The sequence below is a fragment of the Melampsora larici-populina genome, assembly GCF_000204055.1.
Source record: "Melampsora larici-populina 98AG31 unplaced genomic scaffold MELLAscaffold_20, whole genome shotgun sequence".
NCBI lineage: Eukaryota > Fungi > Basidiomycota > Pucciniomycetes > Pucciniales > Melampsoraceae > Melampsora > Melampsora laricis-populina.
This window is the reverse complement of record NW_006768784.1, coordinates 654,642-672,550: the sequence shown is the minus strand read 5'-3', so window position 1 is coordinate 672,550 and position 17,909 is coordinate 654,642. Positions and strand designations below refer to the sequence as shown.

Sequence of the window (17,909 nt, the reverse complement as noted above, 5' to 3'; positions counted from 1 at the left end):
TCAGTGGTACGCAACAGTGTCAAGGAAAATAATGGCTTCATTCAACGATGAGATGGAGGCAGTGAAGAACAAGGTGTCAGCAGCGGGAACAAAAATCAGGATTACAAAGAAGACGAGAAGTCAGAACAAAACCGTCGAAGCAGACAACGCCGAAGATCAGAAAAGTCAACAACAGGAACGGAAGGACCAAACCAAACAAGGCGGGAGCAGAGCCACAACGGACGGTGCGTTGGACCAGTGCGAACCCAGCTCTTCAACCAAAAAAGCGAAAGGAAACAAAGGCGAAGCGGATGAAGCAGAAGGAAAGGAAAAGGAAGGAGAAGTAGAAGGAATAGAAAGGAAGGCCGAAACAGGAAACCAGGAAGGTGAAGGTAAGCGCAGAGATATCTAATCCCGTATACGTCTCAGGTATTACCACCCCCCCACATCCAAGACGACGGTACCACAAAGGAAGCGGCCATACGCATGTCCCTTTTTTACAACACCACGTCCTACCCCCATCGTTTCTACCCCATTTCCCTTTCCCCTCTTATCTTAAGAAACCACCGATATCTCCCAGTCTTCCCCCCCCTTTTTTTCTCTGTTATCATCCTTCAAGAAGACCCCCACACCACCACGCCTATATCCATCCCACTCACTTATCTCCGGGGGCTTGACCTGAAAAAGAGAACAAGCGGTGTGGTGATCAATTTATGGGATCAATTAAAAAATTCACAATTACCAGTTTACCAGTTTATTAGCAGGATTCAGCAGGAAAGAAAATTCAAAATGGAGGTTTTTGATCAATTGAAGCTCTTGTAGGCTTATGTATTGGTCATTAGGTCAACATTAAATCATTTTATTTCACATTATATATTAAGATCATTATACTTTACTTACAAACTTATTACAAAAAGAAAGAAAGAAAAACATAAGAAAAATTCGAAAATATAGGTACAAAGGTTGGAAAATGGTTTTTAGGTTAGTAAAAATAAAGTTATGGGTATTATGAGGTTAGAATATGAAAGAACAACATTATATTATACTATGACAATTTTAATCTTCAAGGTTGATAAGTAGAAACAAAAGTTATTAGGGAAAAGGTACTTTTTCAAAGTTGGTAAACAAGAGGTACACATGTAGTTTGGTTGTGTAATAGTGGTAGTGATGGAATTTAAGGTTGCCAAGAGGATTTTCCGGGATTTTTAAGGTTATAGATGATGATGTCATATTACATGAGCAAGAAAAAGAGAGTAGCAGCTGTGAAAAGTGGAGAAAATGGGTGAAATTCGTGGAAAATGGAGGTTTTCAGCTAATTACATATGTCAAATGACGTCAGAATACGTTGGTAGATGGCTTATTCAACGCAGAAGAATGGATTACATAATGTACAAACTTTAAATCATTAGTAACGGAAGTGTGTGTAAAAAGTTATAAGGCAAATAAAGAATTGGTGTGAATCTCGAATTTACAGTCACAAGTCAACATGTAATGCTCAAAACCTTAACTTCACAGCTCAATATCTTACTCACAAGTCAACATGTAATGCTCAAAACCTTAACTTCACAGCTCAATATCTTACTCATCACTCATCAGAAGTAGGTCATGTAGGTGTCAGAAATGATCAGTAACACGTGGGATACAAGATGCACTTTAGTAATCAAAAATTGGAGCACATCTAAAAAAATTCGTAATCTCAAAAATTGGTTTTCAGCTAGTTTACAAGGAAAAAATCACTTTTAGCTGTGAAAATTACATCATTTATTAGTAACAAAATCATTACATTGCGTCATCATAGGGTTTTTAGGGAATTTTGGGCGGACTTGATTGGTTTTGAGGTTGTTGACCATTGTAAAAGTTCTAGTACATTGTTATATATACTTTGAGAGGGTTTTGGGACTGTTGTTCCCCTTTTTTTCTTTATCATTTACGCCATTATTATTTTGTTTATCATCATAAACTTATTTTAATAGTACCTGGTCACTTAAATACGCCCTTTATTACAGCTATAAAGAGAAATTTACTTTAGTATTATAGTCATAAAGACTTATTGGGAATAATATCAATCAGATATTGCTTATTTTCTTTAGTTATCAATTGGGAATAACACTATAGCAGTGTTGATAGTAATACAAAGTGTGCTTTTGAAGTTAAAATACGTGTGAAGATATATTTCTCTGGTGCCTTATCAGTACTCAATACAACAGAGCTCTTTCTGATTGTGTTGTTTTAGAAGAGCAGTCCTTAGACAACTTCTACTAGTCATTATATTAGTAGATTATACTCTTCCAGCTCTGTATAACCCTTGTTGGGTTATAAGTTCTACAGCGGATGCACCAAAGACACCAAAGGAGTCTAGACAAGGAAGGAGCAGGGCGGAAAATCCTACGGGAAAAAAAGTGCACCGGTCACATTAACCACCGAGGCTAGGCATGGGCTATACCATGACCAAAAGAGAAATAAAATGGAGAAATGTCCTCACCCAAAGGGAAGAGAAACCAAATATAACGGTTACCTGTGCCGAAAAAAAAAGAAAACAACAGTCAAAAAAAAAAAAAAAAAAAAAAGTAGAAAACGGCAAAACAAGGCTGACATTAACTCGCTCCCATTTGTTCCGCACGCAGGAGAAGTAGAAATAGAAGACAGGAAAGCAGCGTGGATGCAAAGAACCAAACACGAGTACTACTGGGGTGACTCGGACAGAGCAGACAAAATTCTAAGAGCCTTCAACGCGGTATACGGAGGAGCTCCCCCAACTCAGGAAGAGAGGGACACGATCACCAACAACGTAGGGAAAAACGTTCCCAGGAGTCGTAATCAGCAGACCAAAACGGCACAGGCGAAGAGGCCGAGGACTGCATCCCTCGTCTCCGGAAGCGGTAGCGACAGCGAGGACCAGGGAGTGAGGATGCCAACTGCGAGAAAAAGAGCCAAAGGTGACGAAGAAGAGAGAGGCAAGAGAGAGGAGACCTCGAAGGCAACAAGCGGAAAAAAGGAAAAGAGCAGGCGCGCAGAGAGCAGTGAGGAGGAAGACGACTCTGGTCAGTAAAGCAGAGACAGACATAGCAGACGCACACGCTAGGCTGACAGACCAATCATCGGCAACACCAAAACAGAAACAGAAGATGGGATAACCTACATGATCGGGAAGCCCATCGAGGGGCATTTACTCCTCCCCCTCACACCATACTTCGACGCAAGAATGAAAACCTTGAAAGCGTACGTCCAACTCACGGTGTTTGACCCCGCATGGATTGAAAAAGACCACAGACAAGTGGGAAAGAAGAAAACGAAAACCCTAAAGGAGTTACAAGAGGATGACACCTCAGCTACCTTCTCTGGATTGACCCCACCGGAAGAGTTATTGATGACGTACGGGTTCTGGGTAGACGCAATGGATCTTTTTATCAAGTATCTGGAGACCGAGTACAACAAGCCAGGTGCCGCAAAAATGTTCAGAAGGCACAAAGAAAACGTCGTGAACATCAAGAGATCGACCAAATGCTGGATGATAGCCCTCAGGTACCGCATGAAGGTACGATTAGTCGTGATGGTTGTTAAGAAGATGAACGGCAAACGTGTGATGGTCGACGCCGGATATATGCACGAGGACATCCTGCGAGAAGCCAAAGAGGAGGCCGAAAACAACGGTGAAAGAAGGTTCCAGGAAAACCCTTACGTGGCTGGCGGCGGAAAAGAGTCGATAGACCCGGTGACTGGTCAAACAAAGTCCGGCGCAAAAAGGAGTTTTGCGTATACCAACAACACAAGCAACAGTGAGTTGAGGAAGTCCGGAAACCTCCAAGACCAAATAGAAAAAAAATGACGCAAACTCACACCATACGGCGCACCCGTAAGACGCAGGCATTCAGAATGGCCAAGGAGCATCTGTAGGAAGACAAGGAGGATACCTAGGCAACAACTGGATCCCGAACTACAAGGAGAAGAAGGCGGCGGGGTTCTGGAACGCGGGGCAGAGGTCGGATCCGATACAAGTATTCGGACAAGGTGGAGGTAGAGGAAGGAGTTCAGGAACAGGAGGATGGGGAAACAGGGGGAAGGGGCAGGGTAACGGCCCTAAGACTGGAGAAGAGCAGAACAAGGAGTGAGTAACCGAGAAAAAAAAAAAAAGAAGAGAGCGAGAGATGTCTCAGAGACGATAAGTTTGCTCGGTAGTACTTGTGAAGTAATAAAGAAATTTGTGCAATGAATTCACACCAGTTTTGTTTACTGTCCCCATCCGCTTATACAGCCCCATACCGTGCGAGCCAAGGAGCAGAGCGGAGAGCGCGAAAAGTGAGCCAGAAGAGAACTGCAGTGACCAGCTAAGTGAGCCAGACGTGAACAAAAAAGCGCAGAGTCCAACGGTAATGCAGGCGGAAGTAGAAAGAGAACCCAGCAAGGCCACAACAGAGAGATCAGAAGAGATACAGAAGGTGGTCAGTAAGATATACCAACAGCCGATACCCACGTTACCGGAAACCCTACCGGAAGGAGGATACCACATGAATAGAAAGTGGCCAAAGGAAGTCAAGTGCGAGATGAAGTTGGATGCGTGGGAGAGAACTCTCAGGACGCTGAACCTGATGGAGAAACATGGCTACGTTCTGAAGGGTTTCAAGGAAGGTTTCACTCAAGGGATCCCCCAACACCGACTATGGGGAAGAAAGTTCTACTCACCCGCTAATCATGCAACAAGCGACACGGACAAGGAAGAAATTAGAAGAAAACTTTCGAAAGAGCTAGCGGCAGGCCGAATGTACGGCCCGTTCACGGAAAACGAGGTGCTGAAAACCCTGGGATTTTTTCGGACCATCCCGATGGGTATGGTGACAAACAATGATGGATCGACGAGAGCAATAACTGATCTATCCTATCCACAAAGAGAAGCAAATCTGACATCAGTTAAGGCCCTGGTGGATAAAGAGGATTTCAAAACCAGTTGGGACGATTTCAATATAGTAGCTACCTTTTTCAGCAAAGAGAAGGGGGTCCTTGAACTAGGGATCTTCGACTGGGAAAAAGCCTACCGGGAGATTTCAACAAGCCCCAACCAGTGGAGGTACCTGATGTTAAGAACAGCGGAAGGAAGGTTCCTCCTAGACACGAGAGTCTCATTCGGTGGGGTGGCCGGATGCGGGAGCTTCAGTGGTCCAGCGGACGCGTGGAGGGCGATCATGAAAGAGAAGTTTAGTTTCCTAGAGGTGTTCCGGTGGGTAGACGACAACATGTTTGTACGAATAGCAGGCGAGAGAGACCAGGTGTCGATGGTGGACGTAGTAGCCGCCAGTGCCGAGTTGGGAGTGATGACCAACGAAGGAAAGTACTCCAAATTTAAAACTGAGCAAAAATACATTGGTTTTATATGGAACGGAAAAGATAAGTCAGTAAGGCTACCGGAAAAGAAAAGGCAAGAAAGGCTGGAACAAATCAGAGAGGCGATAAATCACAAAGGAAGTCACTCACACAAATCGATACAAAAATTAACAGGAAGGCTCAACCACGTAACTTACATGTTACCTCAAATGAAATGTTACAATGCCAGTCTATACAGAATGTTAGCAGGCTGGAAGAACGAACTGGCCGTCATGGGTCTACCGGATGAAGTAAAAGAAGATCTGATAGAGTGGGAAGAGGTACTGACCAAGTTTGATAACCACAAGCTGATACCCAAGAAAGGCGTAGAAAACATAGGTTGGATTGGAGACGCGTCAACGAGTTTTGGTATAGGGGTAATAGTCGGAAAGCATTGGTCGCAATCAAAGTTACGGAGCGGGTGGAACCAGGTAGACGAAAGAGGTGTGAAACGCGGCATTGCATGGCTGGAAACGGTCGCAGTGAGAATCGGGGTAGAGATGACACGAGACCTGTTAGAGATGGAAGGCAGGAGTTTTTTAGTGCTAACAGATAACACCGGAACGGAGGCGGCAATCAGGAACCAAAAGTCGCGGGATTGAGCAGTCAACGACGAGTGGAAGCTGTTACAAAAGGAACTAACTTACTTAGGCGGGGAAATTGAGGAAAAATACGTCAGAACCGGAGACAACCACACCGATCAACTATCCAGAGGAGAACGAGGAACCAGGAAACTGTCGTACTTCCTTAAGCCGAAAATACCGGACCACCTTGAACCGTACATACAATACGAATCACAAAAAGAATATGAAGAAAGGACAAAACAACTTCGAAAAAGTGATAGTTAAAGACGAGACATGGAAAGGACTAGTGACGGAGCATTTAGTGAGAGGTGCGTGGGCGGACAGCACAAAGAAAAGCTACTCGAGCGCGGTACAAAAATTCAAGGCGTACATAGAAAGTAACGGAAGGGAATTCATAAACGAAGAGGAAATGACAGAAGAGGATGTCTATGGTTTTGTGGTATGGGCAGGCCCGTCGGAAGTGGAGAAACGATCAGCACCCAAGAGAGAGATCAAAGCACAGACTGTAGAGAAGTACCTAGCCGGTCTGACGGCGTGGCACGTAGCAAAGCATCACAAGCAACCGGTATTCGATAAGCAACTCGTAGAATGGCTGATCAGGTCTTGCGAGAGAAGCGAAGAGAAGAAAGCAATAGTGGAAAAGAAAGAAAAGCTGCCTATCAAGGTAAAGCTTGTGTTCAGAAAAGTGATGAGCGCCTTTAGGCGTTAAGTGGAAGTCATTCTATCGAAACGATGACCATCGCGGTATGTGCTTTCTGGGGCATGGCCAGACTTGGAGAGCTAATAAGGGAGTCACTAGAGGAAGGTGCAATAAAACTAGAAGACGTTTCGTTCGAAAACTCAAAGAAGGGAAGGACCGCAACACTGCAGCTGTGGAAAGCCAAAACAGCGAGACCAGGGGAGGTGCAACTCATAAAGTAAGTGGAAAATACAAAGAGAATAAAAAGAAACAGTGGACCGATTTAGTGGTGAACGAAAGGCTGAACGAACAGCCGTCGGTACTAGACCCAGTTGCAGCCCTGGAGAGATGGATAGAAGCGGAGCACCCGGAAAGGGAGAAAAAAGCAATACTCTTCTCGTACCTCGAAGATGGGGAAAGACATACACTGTCAAAATCAAGATTCACGAAGATAATAGAGAAAGTATGGGGAACGGCCGGAGTCGGACACGGAGAGTGGTCTGGGCACTCCTTCAGGGTAGGAGGAGCGTCACTGAGGATCAACTTAGGATGGGAAAAGGAGAGGATAATGAGGGCAGGAAGGTGGAAATCAGACGCGATAGATGTTTATCTGAAAAGTTACGGAGAAAAAGAAAAACAGGAAGCGAAGGATTTCCTGTGGTTGATTTACAGAAGGAACAAATAAGGTTTCTTTGATTTACATTACGAAATGATGAGAAAATACCGTAGAAGCCTTGTACATACAAATGCGCAATAGAGTAATTGTAGATTGCGCGGAGAGATTACAACACATCAAAAGTGGATGTTCAGAATAAGCGATCTTGAATAGAGTTTGCGGGTCACTCAACGAGTTGAGACTCTACACGAGCCTCACTAGAAGGGATTGCCGAGAAACCCGCACACCCAAGAGATCACCGATCTATACACCCGGCGCCTCGCCAAATGACGGAATTTAACCGTGGCGAAAAAAGGGCGCGGACCCGGGACCGGTGTAGAACTCCTACGCTGTGGAGCGTAGGCAGAGCCTCGAGGGGAAGAAACAACTCAAGTCGGGAATAAACCACCAAGAGTCGTAACCAAAACGCCGTTAAGCTGCCCTCAAAATACAGTGAGACACTCCTTTGCCAACCTTACTACCACCAAAATTAAGCTCCAACCTTGAAAATACCAATCTACAAGCTTTAGTTCAGCTTAAGAATCCCCGTAAAGGTTAAAAAATTCAAACACAAACTGTAAACAGATGTCTTTTACAATGTTTTCCCAATAAAGTTCCTCAAAAAGTTATTCCCGCAGCAAGAGATAAAAAAAGAAACCTTAGAATTCCACCTAAACCTTGTTCCCCAACTCCTACAGATCCCGAAACTACCCTACACACCCTAGTACCTCCAAAACCCAGCTACTTACACCTGTAACTGCCCAATCTACCTTAATACCCTAGGCCAAAACCCCTAGGTAGCTAAGTAAGATAAGCAACAAAAAAAAAATAAAAAAAAAATAATAAATCCAAATTTCAAAATCCCAAGTATAAGGGTTTCCAAAATCACCGATAACACTCCTCAGCAACCCTTACTATTAATAAAAGTAAGTCTTTTTTTCAAAACTCTTGTTTCCTTTTACTCGCGACTTCAACTATCAATACGATGAATTAAAGAAAGAACACTAACATTCAATACCTCACTTGGTTTCTGCTTTCTCTTCTAGAAAGCAACTCGATGACAAAGAAAAAGAAACGAGGAGAACAATCTCGCTGTGCTAACTCGATAATGATCAAAAATAACTCAATAACGCTCAAAAAAGAAAAAAGAAAACCACAAACACACACTTTCGCGATCAGACACACTCCTCACACACAAAACAATCAAAACCCCTTTTTATACCCAACACCTTGCTCTATCTCAAACCTAACATAACCTAACTGTAAGTCCTTCTTTTGTTTTCATCATTTCAAACTTCTGACCTCTTCTTGTTTCTAATTGAATCTCATTGAATTGTTTTTCTTTTTTCTTTGTTTTTAGGTCGGTCCGAGTCAAATCAAGCCTCAGACTCTTATCAATCAAGCAGATACTTGCTAATCGAGCTATTGATCCAACCCATCTTGCCATAACCTTCCCCTCATTTCGCCACCAGCTCCATCTTATCTACCCAATCAATCAATCTCCTCTCCACTCATTTCCTCAAGCTATTCCCTCTGCAAATCAAAAAAAACTCGATTTTTAATACCTATTCTTTTGGATAAGTCCTTGATATGTTTTGTGTTTTATTTATTGATCTCTAATTTTTCTATAAAGATTTTGAATAGATTCAGCATGTTTAGCATCATTTATCAAGTTCGATTTTTCAAATCAATCATAGGTGAACATGAAAAATAAGAAAAGAGATTCTGATTAAGGATGGTGAAGTAATTAAAGGAGATAGATGGTAATTAGATTTTTTGGAATCAAAAGGTTTGAAGTGTTGATTTTGGTGTTTATTTCCATTTGAGTTGAGCTTCTTGCTTTCTTTCTTTCTTTTTTTTTCTCATTCCCATTGATCAAGATTGTTTATAGGGAATTCTTTTTGAATTTATCATCATTTAGATTTGCTTTATTTTTCTTCTTTGTTTTCTTTCATGGATTGATTGTCTTCTGTTTATGTGTAATTTAGAACATAGAAATGAATGCTCATATATTGTTAATAGAACTAACTTGAAAGAAATGCAAACTGCAGATTATTTGTAAGATTTGAAGATAACAAAATGATGAGATATAAAAAAAGGATCTTCTGAGATTCTGATTTCCACACCGGGCTCCCCCGAACCACTCCTAACTCAGCCAGGTTTCTAAGAAACGGGCCAAGGTGGGAGTTCTATCTGAGGTAAATAAATACTTAGCTCACCCTAAAGAGCAAAGTGAATGGATGGATAGTGTTAACCAAGGTACAATGTGGAAATCAAATTGACTCAAGTGTTTTAGGGAGTCCTTTATATAGGACATATTTTTTAGAAAATTAATTTCTTTATTTTTTTTTCTCTCAAGTCACTCTCTTCTTGGCTCAATACAATCTATTCCAATTTCGCTTTTTTCCTGTTTTTTTTTTTCATTTCATTACATCAAGATCAATCTAGAAAGGGCAAAGCCCTGGCTACAAATAGGCCTTAGACTAAAAAGCAAGCTAGGCTAGAGCAAAAGAACACAAGGGGCTGGCTGAATGTGCTACAACGGAAACGATCGATTGGGGTCTTACAGCGGAAAGAACTAGATTAGACAGAAGAAGAAGGGGTAGTCAGCGTGGCGGAAGGTTACACAGAAGAAACGAAAAGGAAACCTACCAGATTGGGCGAGACCGATCGATCGATCTCGATGGAGGTGGGATGACCGAGTTGAATAGGGTGTGGAGGAGTGAAGTAGACGGTAGTGGCGAGGCAGTGGCGAGAACGGAAAGGGACTGGAAGTTCCAGTTGGGCCACGGTGTTTCGCATCGGAACGGTCTAAACCAAACAGCAGAAGATAAACGAAACGAGAAAACGAAGTAGAGAAAGGAAAAACAGAATAAGCAAGCAATTCAGTTAGAAATCAGGAATCGGTTGGAAGAAAGGAGTGATAGAGACAAGAAACACTCACAGTAGGTCTTGTTAGGGCTGGGACCGGTTGCGAAGAGGTGGGTATAAAATGGAGGATTCTGATCGATTGTGTGCGAGTTTGGGTTGTATCGTATATATCGTATCGGAGTATCGAATCAAAGTTGTGTGCGAGTGTGTTGAGAAGTTCTTTTTTCTTTCCGTCGTTATCAAGTCTTGACAAGATCAAAGGATCTGTAGCTTCGAGCATCGGTTGAGTTTTTCTTTTATCGCTATCAACTTAAAGCTTCTAGATTAGGAAGAAGAAGCAGAGAAAAGGAAGGTAGAAAGCCGCATAGCTAGTCAGTTCTCCTTATTTCATCGCTTCGATAGTGCGGTGCGAGTAGGCGAAAAGTCTTTAAATAAAAGACTTACCTTTTATTATAAGGGTTACGGTTGCTGAGCCTTATCGTGGTTTCCTTCTTATCCCCTTATAAGTGGGAATTTAAAAGATTGGATTTTATTTTATTTTTTTATTTTTACTTAAGCTAACTTAGGGGTTTTGTCCTAAGTCCCTAGGGGTTTTTTTTAAGAGTTACACCTGTAACTTGCAGGGTTTAAGTGGGATTTGGACGTGTAGGGTATTGTTGGGGTCTGTATAAGTTGGAGAACAAGGTTTTGGAGGAAAATCAAGGTTTAATTACTTTTTTTAACTTGCTGCGGGAAAGTTTTTTGAGAACTGCATTGGGGAACGTAGTAAAAAACAGCTTGTTTACATCTGTTTTTGAACCGTAGGACCTTTACGGGGATTCTTAAAGCTGAACTAAAAGCTTGTAGATTGGATAATCAAGGTTGGAAGCTTATTTTGGGTGGTAGAAAGGTTGGCAAGAAGTGTCTCATTGTATTTTGAGGGCAGCTTAACGGCGCTTTGGTTACGGCTCTTGGCGGTTTATCCTACTTGGGTTGTTTCTTCCCCTCGAGGCTCTGCCTACGCTCCACAGCGTAGGAGTTCTACAACAACTTAACACATAGGTCCATAAGCTAAGGTCTAGGTGGTGAGGTGCCTGTACAGCTGTACAACACACAACTCAGTTGTGGGAAATTCCCAGATCGAGAATTTTTCACCCCCCCGCACCAAGTCACCAAGAACCTTGACCATCCCTGAACTTTCAAAGTATTTATATTACTCATCGAATATTCGAAAATTTAAAATTTACCTCCCACCCACCCAGCTGGTAACGGGCCGGTGCCTTGCCAAATGACGGAATTTAACCGTGGCGAAAAAAGGGCGCGGACCCGGGACCGGGCTCCCCCAAACCACTCCTAACTCAGCCAGGTTTCTAAGAAACGGGCCAAGGTAGGAGTTCTATCTGAGGTAAATAAATACTTAGCTCACCCTAAAGAGCAAAGTGAATGGATTGCCCGACCATTTTTTCTAGATGAACATTCACCCTGAGGAAGATCATCAAGCCATTGCTTGAAAAAATTGTATGTATCACCTGTACTACACCTCAAGTCTGTGTGCTGCAGCCTGCAAGTATTTAAAAGGTCTGTGAGTTTGGAAAATCACCAGAATTTGTTGATATCAAATCAATTCAACTAACAAGATTGAAGACAAATTTGAAAGTTTTGCCTGCACAGAATGTCACAGAGGATAGAATCTTTAGAAAAGTTTGGGCTCCAATGGCTTGGTTGGTAGACATCTGGATTTGGAGGGAGAGACTCACAAGGGTGGCTGTGTATGTAGGATGAGCACTTTGACAATCAAATTTATCTCATTACACACATTAAGACTCGTGAATATAGCAGTCCTTGGCACCAAAGCATTCTTCCAGTTGGGGTAAGGAGAGATGTTGGATTGAAAAATGTCCCATTTAAACCCTCACAGGCTCACAGTCAAAAGTTGTGGATACAGTTGTTATCACCTAGAGTCAGACTCAACCACAGCCTGATCTGGTTTGGCCCTGGCCCAGTCCAAAATATTGATGAGCTCTATAAGTCAATGAATAATTTGGCCAAGAGGCACTTACATAGTCAGGTTAGAAGGGCCCCCACATTTACTATAACTTGATACACATAGCTAAGGAGTTCAAAGCCTTGCTAAGACACACAGAGACTTTCCTTAGAGCATCCACATCTGGCTGCCAAAAACTGTGACATACATAAATTTGGTGGAAATATATCCAAAGCCATTAGAGACTCTGTGGCAGTCCTTGTATTATGAGGGGTCAAAATTAGACACTTGGTTGCATGGTTTGGGTGTAGAGGCTCAAGAAAAGAGTGTGTGGACAGTGAAGCACTGAAAATTTGGGTGGACGGAAAACCTCAATTTAATGCTTCAGTATGCTTTTGCTCTGACATTTACACTATTGGACTGAAACTTTTGGCACCATGTTCTGTATTTCTGGTGGATGCATGTGATGTCAAGAGTCCCTACAAACCTTCCAGATCTGGAGACTCTTGATCAAAATTTATGGGTGCTTGATGTCCCACACCATACTTTGAGATGATTGTGGTGTTGTCATGATCTCATATGTTTCACATACTGAACATTTGTTATACAGTCAAACCTGTGCAAACACATAATTTGGGTGGAAGACTTTTGCTATGCATTTTGGCGGGTTATGCATTTCTGTTGTCAAATTTGGCAGTTAAACATATCAAGATTCAAGATTTTTTCTATGCATTATCATGGGTTATGCAGCTGCACGGGTATGCATTTGCGCAGGTTTGACTGTAATTCTCTTCTCACATTTCACACAATCAGTTGTTGGTGTTGATCATCATTTAGATTATTTAACTGTATGGACCTATTAAAAACTATGTATTTGTGAGGGTTGGGTGCTCAAATGAGGACTCACGGCTCACTAAAAGGGAGATGTAGGTTGTAATATTCTTAATTTATAATGTTTATATTTCAAATATAAAGTAATTACAACTAAAAATATAGAAAGAAAAAGGGAAAGGAGGAAGACTGGTCTGTTTGGATGAATCCAGATAAACTACAGTTAAGTGGCTCCTAAAAAGGAGGTTTATGATTATAATAAACAAATACTATACTTGGGTGAAGGTTGGATCCCAGACCTTCCTTTGATCCTTATGTAACAGATTAAAGAGTGAGATGAAGGTCACTACACTGGTTGTTCTTAAAGTCACCAACTTGGGGTTGTTCTTAAGGTCACCAGCCTGAAAGTACTTGTATGTAGGTCACTAGCCTGGGGTTGTTGGAAGGTCACCAACCTAAAAGGGTTTCTACTTAGGGGAAGTAGAGGATCCAGGGATGATGAAGAAAGTATTACTTGTTTTTAATCAGGAAGCTGATTAAAGTCAAGGAAGTGTATCACTAGTCTTATTATTATAAAACTCTTGATATTACTTCAGTAGAACTTTAATTGTTCTTTAAAAGTAGTGTGTAATAAAAGCTTGGGGAAGAATCTCTGAAGGCTGAGAGAGGAGGAGTTTATATACTCTCTTCTCCAAACCTAACTGTAGTGATATTTGTTTGTATCACTACAGTGGTTTAGGGTTTAATCATTATTGTTAATTATGATTATCATTAATACTACCAAATTACATATACATGTTATGTAATTTATGTAATTTATGTAGTATAAGCATTTTAACTCTTGACACTGAGTTATGAGGTGTAATTAGTTTTTTATTACATATTACATATGATTTCAAACGTATATGTATATGTAGTTAGGATGTATATGTGGTGTATTACAAGTTACATATGTTTTGTAAGGTTTATGTATATGTAATTAGTTGTCTAAAGGTGGTTATCTATGTTACAAGTTAGTCTTTGGGTACATACATATGTACCCAGGGCTGACAGTATTGGTCTGTGTTTCCTCATTTGTACCACTGTTAGCGAGCCTCCAAGTTTCTGTCTTCATCCAAGATTTTCTTATACGTTCTTGGGTGAAGGTGAGTACTTGAGGCTTTGTGGGATTCTGTGGAGTGATTCAAGGTTTAGTCCCAATCAAAAACTAATCCCTGCTCTGACAGGTGATTGCCTTATTGTAGTAGTTCCAACCCCCCAAAACAAGTGCAAGCACCTCCACCATGGGTGGTTGGGACCATTGTGGATGCTCCTATCTCCAACTTGACTTATGCAATTCTCTATGTGTACAAGCCAAAATAGGCCAAATTTGTTCTTTTTCTGCTTGCACCCTGAATCCTTCTATGCCACACTGCTCCAATAAACTCCAGGTTGTACAATTGGCTTGTCCACAAATTGTACACCTCAATTCTTGACTAATCCATAACACACCTCCCAAATTAGGCTACAAGCTGTACTATAGGGAACCACATTTTACACCTGAGTCAAATTCTTCCCTAAAGAATATGTGCAAACCCTCATATATTACAAATTTATGGCACAGCTGTGAATGATCTTAAGCCACAGGCTACCAAAAAATGTTTTTAGGATGAGAACTTGGTCGTACAGAGAATCCCCAGGAATGCACTAAATTTGCGCTGTACATATCAGTTGCACAGAGTTAGGAAAGTGCTTGAAGTATAAGGGCCCGTTTGGCTATTTTTCCCAAAAGTTGTTACACAAAAACGACTTTTCATTTTGCCCCATTTTCAAGGGGCAAAATGAAAAGCTGAATTTTGGTTTTTGCGTTTACCAAACAGTTGACCAAAAAAGGTCAACAAAAGATCATTTTGATCATCGTTGACCTTTTGATCACCGTTTGACTGTTTGGTAAAGATGGTTTGAAAAGACTTTTCAAATGAAAACTTGAAATTTGATCAAATCATCTTTAAAACCATTGATCACGGTCATCAACGACCACAATCATCCTCCTCATCCCAACTTGAGTTGTAACACTCCTTGCTAGTCTATGCAATCAAAACATGAAAACATTGCTTAAAGTTCAATATTTACAACCACATTGAAACAATCTGTAACCTTTCACCTGTCATTAGTACTGTTATTGATTTTAAAGAAGGCTGTAAAGCGTTTAATCAATTGTTTTCTTAACTATTTTGCCAACCAGATTTGTTCCTCTCAATTCATTATCAAGTCACTTTTTCACATTTCAATCACTAAAAAAAGGGACAGTCACTATTACATTTGTATCAGCATGTATATTTACAGATGTATTTAATGATATTGTATATAAAGGCTTAATTTTTTTTATTTGAGATCATACAGTCACTGAATTTTTATATAAAGGTTTGATATTTTTTATTTAAGATCAGAACACAATTTTGATGTAAAGGTTTAATGATTTTTTACTTAAGATCAGACAGTCACTATAAGTTTAATCGAAGTTGTTAACAAAAACTTGTATATTTTAAGATTAATCTTGAAGGTAGATGATAGATAAAGAAAAGAATAGTTACAGTCAGTAAGTGTGTATTGAATAAATGATACAAAATGGATCTACTTACTTTTTTTGTTGAGGATGTATTGGAGCCAACCATCATGCTCACGGGCTGGTGGATTGACATAAGTTTCAGCACTGAGAGGCTTTTCAGCAAATAAATCTAAAGCAATGTAGCGTTGAGTGTTTTCAAGGGATGATTTGTAAATTAAGGAAACAGCTGAAGCGTGAGTTGAAGGCTTTTCAGCTTGAATCATGTTAGCTGCATGGTTGATCAATGCTGGAGTGGAAGCAAAGGAACTTTGGATAGTGGAGCCAAACTCCTTGATCATATCAGTCAACATCCCATTGATAATTTGGACACCTTATTGTTTCTTTGCTTTAACCGGAGCACAAGCAGCTAATGCTACCTTAGAAGTACGGTGTTGCTTGGCCGCCGGAGTTTCACACCGTGTCCTTGTGGCAGTCTCTCGACGACAAGCGCACACGGACTGCCTTTGAGGCACAAAGGCGACTCGTGTGCGCTCGTTGACGGGCAAACACCACAGGGACACAGTGTCATCCAAGTCTGAGTTGGCCATGGGCTTGAAAGCAGCGTCCATCAATTCGGATGTGTCGTCAGAAGGTGGTGATTTGGGGGAAGGATGGAAATTGGGTGGTTGAGAAGACAATCAATCAAAAGGATCCTTGGCTTGGCTGATGAAAGGTGATGGCATGTCCGTTGGAGCTGGTTCAGGCTTATTGTTGATCAAAGTTAAAGCTAGCTTGGTTTTGTCAGTTTTATTGACAATGCCACCCGTGATGTATTTTCCCGTAGCTTTGTGACCCTCCACTAGGGTAGCAATCACATCAAATAACGGGAACGGGTGTCCTCTGCATTGGAGGTAGCCTTTTGATTTTTTAGTCTAAAAGATTGAAAGAACCAGTCAGTCAAGTAAAAAATATATAAAATATAAAAGAAACATTGAAACTTACATTCTGAGCCATGATTGGTGCCCAAACCTCATCAGGCATCGTAACACATCCATCCTCCCCCCCGGCACCACTCAGCCCATTCAAGTATTTGTAATCATCTTACAATTGAGATAACTGTAAAATCAAAAGAATTTCAATTTGGAGATAATGGATAAAGATGAAAAATAAAGGACTTACAAAATACCAGTGATTTTTATCAGCCCTCATGGTTTTGGGTGCACTAACTTGAACTACAGTATCACCAAAAATGTTTTCCTCACTTCCTGAAAGTTTCTCCACAACCTTAGTCCAAGTAGTAGTCTTGAATCCATGAGCTGTGGTAGCATTTTTGGGGCCAATTGGTGTGTTGGCAGGTTGTTGCTCAGCAGTGAGAACTTCAAGCATTTTTTCATTGTCTTCATCACTCCATTCAGCCTTGATATTTGAGTTTTTTGGGGTTTTGGTGATTGGCGGCTTTGGAGCAGTTGGCTGGGTTGGATTAGACAAGATCAAGGTCATTGGTTCCAGGCTAGGTGACTGAGGTACATCTGGATGTTGGATAGCTCTAGGAGCGCGTTTTTGCGCAGTACTGGGTGTGGTGGTGGTGGTACCCATAGCCGTACCAAATAGGAGAAAGAGACAAGCGAGTAAAAAAACGAGAAGTAAAACAACAAGCGACAAAAGAGATGAGACAGTGGTTGAAGATTGAAGAGTATTGTTGTTAAAATAAAAGACTACAAGCAAAGAAAGAGACAAGACAGTGGTTGAAGATTGAAGAGTATTGTTGTTAAAATAAAAGACTACGAGTGAAGAAAGACAATGAGACAGTGGTTGAAGGACGGAAGATAAGACAACAAGGGAAGAAAGACAAGACGGAGACAGTATAGAATACCATAGAGTGGCCAAAATAAAACACAACAAGACAGTGGTGAAATAACTCAATCATAAGTCAAAGCTAGAGCTAGACAGAGACAATGATAGGAAAGAAAGGTGAATGGGAGAGGGGTAGTGAATGCATTTATGAGGATGGAGGGGTACAACGGCAGAGAATGCTATCAATGGAGCTGGACCGAGGATGAGAGCAAAGAAAGGTGAGTGCAGCAATTGAAAGGGTGGAAGGGTAGATAGAGGATGGGGTGAACTGTGAATTGATCGACTGAGATGGGGCAAAAGGAACTTTTGGGTTTGAAAAACAGCCTCAAGGCTATATTTCGAAATCAGACAGTTTTTGATCAAAAGTAGCTTTTGATTTTGAGTAAAAGAACCTACCAAACGCCGGAGTTTTTGACGAAAATCAAAAGCTACTTTTGGTCAAAAGCACTTTTTGACTTTGGTGAAGCTTTTGGGTCCCAGACAAACGGGCCCTAAGATTTCATCATACAGCCCTGTTTCCCTACAGCATACACTACAAGAAACATAACATTTCCTGGGCAGAAAATTAAATTATCTGTATACAAAAATCTGGAAAGGTCAGAAACAGAGCA

General features: G+C 41.2%; 1 protein-coding gene across 1 annotated transcript; it reads left to right on the top strand.

The window, feature by feature from the left end:
* Nucleotides 1-31: 31 nt before the first annotated feature.
* Nucleotides 32-4,088, top strand: MELLADRAFT_106884 (uncharacterized protein; the record flags this gene model as incomplete). Its single annotated transcript, XM_007410480.1, has 3 exons — nt 32-371; nt 2,604-3,020; nt 3,844-4,088. 3 exons carry the CDS (start codon nt 32-34, stop codon nt 4,086-4,088), a joined length of 1,002 nt encoding a protein of 333 aa, XP_007410542.1.
* Nucleotides 4,089-17,909: the final 13,821 nt, after the last annotated feature.